Source organism: Gadus macrocephalus, chromosome 1 (assembly GCF_031168955.1).
Source record: "Gadus macrocephalus chromosome 1, ASM3116895v1".
Classification (NCBI taxonomy): Eukaryota; Metazoa; Chordata; class Actinopteri; order Gadiformes; family Gadidae; genus Gadus; species Gadus macrocephalus.
The window spans coordinates 25769776-25777275 of NC_082382.1; the positions used below are offsets into that span (position 1 = coordinate 25769776).

The 7500-nt window shown below is 58.4% G+C and overlaps 1 protein-coding gene across 2 annotated transcripts in view; it reads right to left on the reverse strand.

The window, feature by feature from the left end:
• Positions 1-7500, reverse strand: part of pik3cd (phosphatidylinositol-4,5-bisphosphate 3-kinase, catalytic subunit delta) — a 27509-nt gene that overhangs the window by 15351 nt on the left and 4658 nt on the right. Inside the window, exons 3-8 of one of the 2 annotated variants that reach the window (XM_060059416.1) lie at positions 6943-7171; positions 5270-5499; positions 4635-4811; positions 3713-3871; positions 2469-2555; positions 381-602 (exon numbers count right to left, since the gene is read on the reverse strand). In XM_060059416.1, coding sequence (XP_059915399.1) covers positions 381-602; positions 2469-2555; positions 3713-3871; positions 4635-4811; positions 5270-5499; positions 6943-7171 — 1104 coding nt within the window. Of the gene's footprint in view, positions 1-380; positions 603-2468; positions 2559-3712; positions 3872-4634; positions 4812-5269; positions 5500-6942; positions 7172-7500 lie in introns of both variants that reach the window. The other variant, XM_060059407.1, reaches the window with a different exon arrangement.

Consider the following 7500-nt stretch of genomic DNA (forward strand, 5'->3'; position numbering starts at 1 on the left):
AGAGGCGGATGTCAAGAAGTCCTTCCATGAAGAGCACACAGCGCTTTCCTTCCGTCCTTTGGAGCGACGCTGAGATAAACTGAGCGACGCAAGTGGGACCACAGACACTCAACAAACTTACACAACCACACACACACACACACACACACACACACACACACACACACACACACACACTATAGAGGAAGCAGGGCTGTTTATGCTTCTTAACAAATTCACAACCGCAAACGTACAACAAAAAGCCACAATCTTACACCGTTGCACACACACACACACACACACACACACACACACACACACACACACACACACACACACACACACACACACACACACACACACACACACACACACACACACACACACACACACACACTTACGGCCCTCTTGCTCTTCTTCTTGGTGCCCCGGGGTTTCTTGGCCTTCTCCACGACGGCGTACAGCGCGATGCAGAGGCGGCTCATGCGCGGCAGGTCGGCCACGTTGATGTCGAACTCCAGCCTCTGGTTCCACACGGGGTCCGATCCCACCGCCACCTCAGAGCTGGTCACCAGCTTACACAGCAGCTCGCTGCCGTGGAACAGGCCCGCCTGCACCACCAGCTGGGGACAGGGGGGGGCAGGGTCAGACAGGGTGGGGGGGGGGCAGGGTCAGACAGGGTGGGGGGGGGGCAGGGTCAGACAGGGGGGGGGGGGGCAGGGTCAGACAGGGTGGGGGGGGGGCAGGGTCAGACAGGGTGGGGGGGGGGCAGGGTCAGACAGGGTGGGGGGGGGGCAGGGTCAGACAGGGGGGGGGGGGCAGGGTCAGACAGGGTGGGGGGGGGGCAGGGTCAGACAGGGTGGGGGGGGGGGGGGGCACAGGGTCAGACAGGGTGGGGGGGGGGTCAGACAGGGTGGGGGGGGGGGGGGGCACAGGGTCAGACAGGGTGGGGGGGGGGGGGGTCAGACAGGGTGGGGGGGGGGGGGCACAGGGTCAGACAGGGTGGGGGGGGGGCAGGGTCAGACAGGGTGGGGGGGGGCAGGGTCAGACAGGGTGGGGGGGGGGGGCACAGGGTCAGACAGGGTGGGGGGGGGCAGGGTCAGACAGGGTGGGGGGGGGGCAGGGTCAGACAGGGTGGGGGGGGGGGGGGCACAGGGTCAGACAGGGTGGGGGGGGGCAGACACTACAGGGAGACAGGGTGGGGGGGCAGACACTACAGGGAGACAGGGTGGGGGGGGCAGACACTACAGGGAGACAGGGTGGGGGGGGCAGACACTACAGGGAGACAGGGTGGGGGGGCAGACACTACAGGGAGACAGGGTGGGGGGGGCAGACACTACAGGGAGACAGGGTGGGGGGGCAGACACTACAGGGAGACTCCCACTCAGCCTCAGGGTGGAACTCTAATCTGCTGAGCCAACCTAAGTGGTTACACTGCAGTCGACCAATCCCTTTATTGGAAATAAACACTGCCGTTTATTGCCTGAACCAGGTAAAAAATAAATATATATATCTATATAGACACAGACACACATTTAATTACATAAGAGTGTATGTAAATGCACTCAGAGACCCGGCTGATTCTGAGTGACATGTGTCTGTCTTTTCTCCGGCCTCCTGATGTCAGCTGGGTTCATGTTCTGTTCATTCATAATGTGAGCAGCGTAATGGCTGTCCACAAAGGGGGGGGGGGGGGGGGGGGGCAATGGGGGAGTGGGTCCAAATGTAATTGTGTACGCACATTAAGGTTCTGAACGCTGCCATTGGCCGTAGCCAGGCGGGGGTTTGGAGTCCAGACCAGAGATCTCCTAAATATACCCCCGCCGTACACGAGGGGCTGTTCTTCCCAAGGGTACATCTCCTAACCTGGGCCTAAACCGCAGACAGGACTGATAACGCTGCGGCAGGACTCGTGTACCATGAGTCATGATCTGCTGGGAGGCACCGGAAGCGCACTTACACTTAATAAGCCATCGAAGGGCTAACGAGGTTAGTTATTAAACCCAATCAGAAGGGCCCACAGGCACACATTAACCTGCTCTCCGACTGAGGGCCATAACGTCCGCCCTGACACAGCTCCACGGCTTATGAAGGCTTCTTTATGTTTCAGCGTTTGCAAAAGGGTTACGTTTTTATAAAAAAGAAACGCGATTAAAACCATCAACCCAGTATCAACACAGCATCACAAAGTCAATACAAGTCAGAGACTTATCGGGCGACAATCCTCTGAAACTGTGATCCGCTCTCTGCAATAACGACTTCCACCTCTCCGCTAAAGGAAGCCCTTTTCTAAGAATCTAGAACCCAAAATGAGATGCAAACACCAGATAGGCCCCCCCCACTTCCTGTTGTTAAGTTTCAACCAACCGCCTAGAAGAATTATGGGAAACGTGCGGTCGGGTCACATGACCCTCCGAGGCGTTTGTAAACAACAGACGGCGGCGTCTCATTGAGCGGCGCAGTGCGAAGGCGCCAGAGGCCCCGCCCACCTTCATGCCTTCGTCGGCGTTGACCCGGCTGCCCTGCAGCAGGTGGATGCACAGCGGCTCGCTGATGGTCCACAGCAGCGTGGTGTTCTGCTGTGGGCGGAGACACGCACGTTAAGGCTACGGACATCTCAATGAAACCGATGGTAATTATGAATAGAGGCTAAGAACACATCTTATTGACCAATGAGGCGCTTTCAAACTCCCAACAAAATAACATATTTTAGCTTCATAATCCCCCCCCCCCCTACATCAAAAACCTTTGCATAGGTTTGTCTTATTCTTTACTAAAAAGGTTAATTATCAGCCTCAACGGCATGTTATGTCAAAGTCCAACGACACATGAGCCTCCGGTCTGGAACACGGTATGAGAGAGGGAGAGGGAGAGGGAGAGGGAGAGGGAGAGGGAGACAGAGACAGAGAGAGAGACAGAGACAGAGACAGAGAGAGAGACAGAGACAGAGAGAGAGACAGCGAGAGAGACAGAGAGAGAGAGAGAGACAGAGACAGAGACAGAGACAGAGACAGAGACAGAGAGAGAGAGAGAGACAGCGAGAGAGACAGAGAGAGAGACAGAGACAGAGAGAGAGACAGCGAGAGAGACAGCGAGAGAGACAGAGAGAGAGAGAGAGACAGAGACAGAGACAGAGAGACAGACAGAGAGACAGACAGACAGACAGGGAGACAGAGACGGAGACAGAGAGACAGAGAGAGACAGAGACGGAGACAGAGAGACAGAGAGAGACAGAGACAGAGAGAGACAGAGAGAGACGGAGACAGAGAGACAGAGACAGAGAGAGACAGAGAGACAGAGAGACAGAGAGAGACAGAGACAGAGACGGAGACAGAGAGAGACAGAGAGACAGAGAGAGACAGAGACAGACAGACAGACAGACAGACAGAGAGACAGACAGACAGACAGACAGGGAGACAGAGACGGAGACAGAGAGACAGAGAGACAGAGAGAGACAGAGAGAGACAGAGACAGAGAGAGACAGAGAGACAGAGAGAGACAGAGACAGAGACGGAGACAGAGAGACAGAGAGAGACAGAGAGACAGAGAGAGACAGAGACAGACAGACAGACAGACAGACAGACAGACAGACAGACAGACAGACAGACAGACAGAGAGACAGACAGACAGACAGACAGACAGACAGACAGACAGACAGACAGACAGACAGACAGGGAGACAGAGACGGAGACAGAGAGACAGAGAGAGACAGAGACCCCCCTCTCCGCCCTACCTTCTTCAGGGGCAGCGGGGGGGGTTTAGAGGCTGAGGTGGAGCTCTTGGAGCCCTGCCTCCAGGCGCTGCCCTGGTCCTCCTGGTAGGCCCTGATGGTGCTGTGGTACACCATGGTCAGCTGGGGGTTCTGGCCGTCCCGCAGGCACGAGAAGATGTACTGGGTGGGGGGGTGGAGGGTGGAGCAGGTGGAGGGTGGAGCAGGTGGAGGTAGACTGATTCAGCATCAACTCTGTTCAACTGAGATGGACCCTAGACATTCCTGATCTGTCCGTCTGTCTGTCTGTCTGTCTATCTGTCTGTCTGTCTGTCTCCCTCTCTGTCTGTGTGTCTGTCTGTCTGTCTGTCTGTCTGTCTCTCTCCCTCTCTGTCTGTCTGTCTGTCTGTCTGTCTGTCTCTCTCCCTGTCTGTCTGTCTGTCTCCCTCTCTGTCTGTGTGTCTGTCTGTCTGTCTGTCTGTCTGTCTGTCTGTCTGTCTGTCTGTCTCTCTCTCTGTCTGTCTGTCTGTGTGTCTGTGTGTCTGTGTGTCTGTCTGTCTGTCTGTCTGTCTGTCTGTCTGTCTCTCTCTCTCTCTCCCTCTCTGTCTGTCTGTGTGTCTGTGTGTCTGTCTGTTTGCCTTTCGTGATAGGTTAATGAGGTTAATGGGGGCATAATCTGGTTCTGTGTGGATGGGGTATGAGTGTGCTCGCATGAGTCAGACACACATATAGCTGGAGTTTCACAATCAACAACCAGGCAGAACCCTTGGGTCCTCACCACACTCACTCATCCAGAGCCCGACACTAAAGCCCCCGCCGCTCGCAGGAGCCCGGCCGGCCGCGAGGTCGGAACACAAGGTTCAGCGGTCGGCTGTCGATGTACCTCTCCCGCTGGACATGAGGTCAATGCATCTGTTGTCCCGGTGGAACTACGTTCGGGGGTCACCTTGAACTGGCACATGGGGTGGTCCCCGTAGAGGAAGTCCCAGCGCCCGTTGACCCTCAGGGTGTAGTCCTCGGCCTCCTGCCGCACCCAGCGGAACACCGTGGCCTTCTTCTTCAGCGCGCTGCGGATCAGGGCGAGGGGGGGCTCCTGGGGGTCCTGCTGGAGCATGAAGCTCTCCTGGACACACACACACACACACACACACACACACACACACACAGTTCAATTACCCCCTTCTCGAGCGAACTGGGGCCAGGAGAGTGTAGTGGCGAGGGGGTTTGACCCCCATAAAGAGGCACTGGGTTCAGAGCCCACACTCCGCAGCCTCTACCTGAGGCCTCTTTGACCCCTGACCCACTCCACAAGGCCATAATGTCCTTCCTCTGAACCCCCTTGAGAGGCGCTAGGGTGCAGGGGAGCAGAAACATAGTTCCTGAATCACGCTCAGTCGGTGTGTGTTTCACGGCGGCTTGTGGCTCGGCCGGGGAAACACCAGAAGAGCTCATCTGCATGTTGATCTGGGTCGGGGGTGGAACACCACATGTTCCACCGAGGTTGTATTTCGCATACATGACTCATCGTACGACCGAGAGGGGGTCATCGCCACGGCGACTCAGGGACGGGGGCGGACTCACGTCGCTGCCCTCGAACTGGATGTTGATGAAGATCTTCTTGGGGGCCTTGGCCCCGCCCCCGCGGGAGGGCAGCGCGCGGCAGGGCTCCAGGTCGCAGGGGAAGTTACACTCCATCCACTGGAACCAGGGCAGCGCCTGCTGCTGCAGAGCCTTCTCCTCGCAGAACGCCCGCAGCCGCGCGCGGAACTCGCTCACCTCGTGGTTCTTCTGCGCCTCGAACTCGTTGATGCCTGGGGGGCGACAGGGAGCCAGCAGCATTACCCACGTAGAACCAACGCTCCCTTTTATTAACATGGATTTAGCGGCTCATGATTGTCGCCTAGGGACCGTTCCAGGTTTTACGAGAAGATCAAAGACTGGAGATTCTTGATGTTAAGTTAACGATAACTTCTCATGTGAGAGGCGGCGTTTCCTGGTTAGACCGGCACAAAACCAAATCATTTGAAGCTTTCACGTCTAGATTCACAAGTAAGTGAAATCTGTCTGACCCTTGATCTTCCTCTGTACTGGGTGTGGCAGTGAGCAAATACCCCCAGAGCCCCTCTACCCCCAGAGCCCCTCTACCCCCAGAGCCGCTACCCCCAGAGCCGCTACCCCCAGAGCCCCTCTACCCCCAGAGCCGCTACCCCCAGAGCCGCTACCCCCAGAGCCTCTACCCCCAGAGCCGCTACCCCGAGAGCCCCTCTACCCCCAGAGCCGCTACCCCCAGAGCCTCTACCCCCAGAGCCCCTCTACCCCCAGAGCCCCTCTACCCCCAGAGCCGCTACCCCCAGAGCCCCTCTACCCCCAGAGCCGCTGTACCCCCAGAGCCGCTACCCCCAGAGCCCCTCTACCCCCAGAGCCCCTCTACCCCCAGAGCCCCTCTACCCCCAGAGCCGCTACCCCCAGAGCCTCTACCCCCAGAGCCCCTCTACCCCCAGAGCCGCTACCCCCAGAGCCTCTACCCCCAGAGCCCCTCTACCCCCAGAGCCGCTACCCCCAGAGCCTCTACCCCCAGAGCCCCTCTACCCCCAGAGCCGCTACCCCCAGAGCCCCTCTACCCCCAGAGCCGCTACCCCCAGAGCCGCTACCCCCAGAGCCCCTCTACCCCCAGAGCCGCTACCCCCAGAGCCCCTCTACCCCCAGAGCCCCTCTACCCCCAGAGCCGCTACCCCCAGAGCCTCTACCCCCAGAGCCCCTCTACCCCCAGAGCCGCTGTACCCCCAGAGCCTCTACCCCCAGAGCCCCTCTACCCCCAGAGCCTCTACCCCCAGAGCCCCTCTACCCCCAGAGCCGCTGTACCCCCAGAGCCTCTACCCTCAGAGCCCCTCTACCCCCAGAGCCTCTACCCCCAGAGCCCCTCTACCCCCAGAGCCGCTGTACCCCCAGAGCCTCTACCCCCAGAGCCCCTCTACCCCCAGAGCCGCTACCCCCAGAGCCGCTGTACCCCCAGAGCCGCTGTACCCCCAGAGCCGCTGTACCCCCAGAGCCGCTGTACCCCCAGAGCCCCTCTACCCCCAGAGCCCCTCTACCCCCAGAGCCGCTGTACCCCCAGAGCCTCTACCCCCAGAGCCCCTCTACCCCCAGAGCCGCTGTACCCCCAGAGCCTCTACCCCCAGAGCCCCTCTACCCCCAGAGCCCCTCTACCCCCAGAGCCGCTGTACCCCCAGAGCGGAGGCTAGCTCCGCGCTCACCTTTCCCGATGAGCAGGCTGATCTGGGCGTTGGCCAGCTTCTCGGCGCGGTCCCCCTCCCGGGCCACCAGCTGCAGGAAGCAGGCGAAGGGCCGCACGTCGGCCAGGCGCCGGTGCTCCGCCTCCAGCTCCAGGCGCTCCGCCGCTGAGCTGATGCACACGAAGACGTAGGAGGCGGGGTCGCCCAGCGCGTTGAACAGGGGCTCGCTGCTGGCTCTCCTCCACACCAACTGACCAACAACAGCATCAACAACAACATCAACAACCCCAGCATCAACAACAACAGCATCAACAACAACAACAGCATCAACAACAACAACATCAACATCAACAGCAACAACAACAACAACAGCATCAACAACAACAGCATCAACTACAACAGCATCAACTACAACATCAACAACAACATCAACAACCCCAGCATCAACAACAACAACAACAACAACAGCATCAACAACAACAGCATCAACAACAACAACAGCATCAACAACAACAACAACAACAGCATCAACAACAACAACAACAACAGCATCAACAACAACAACAACAGCATCAACAA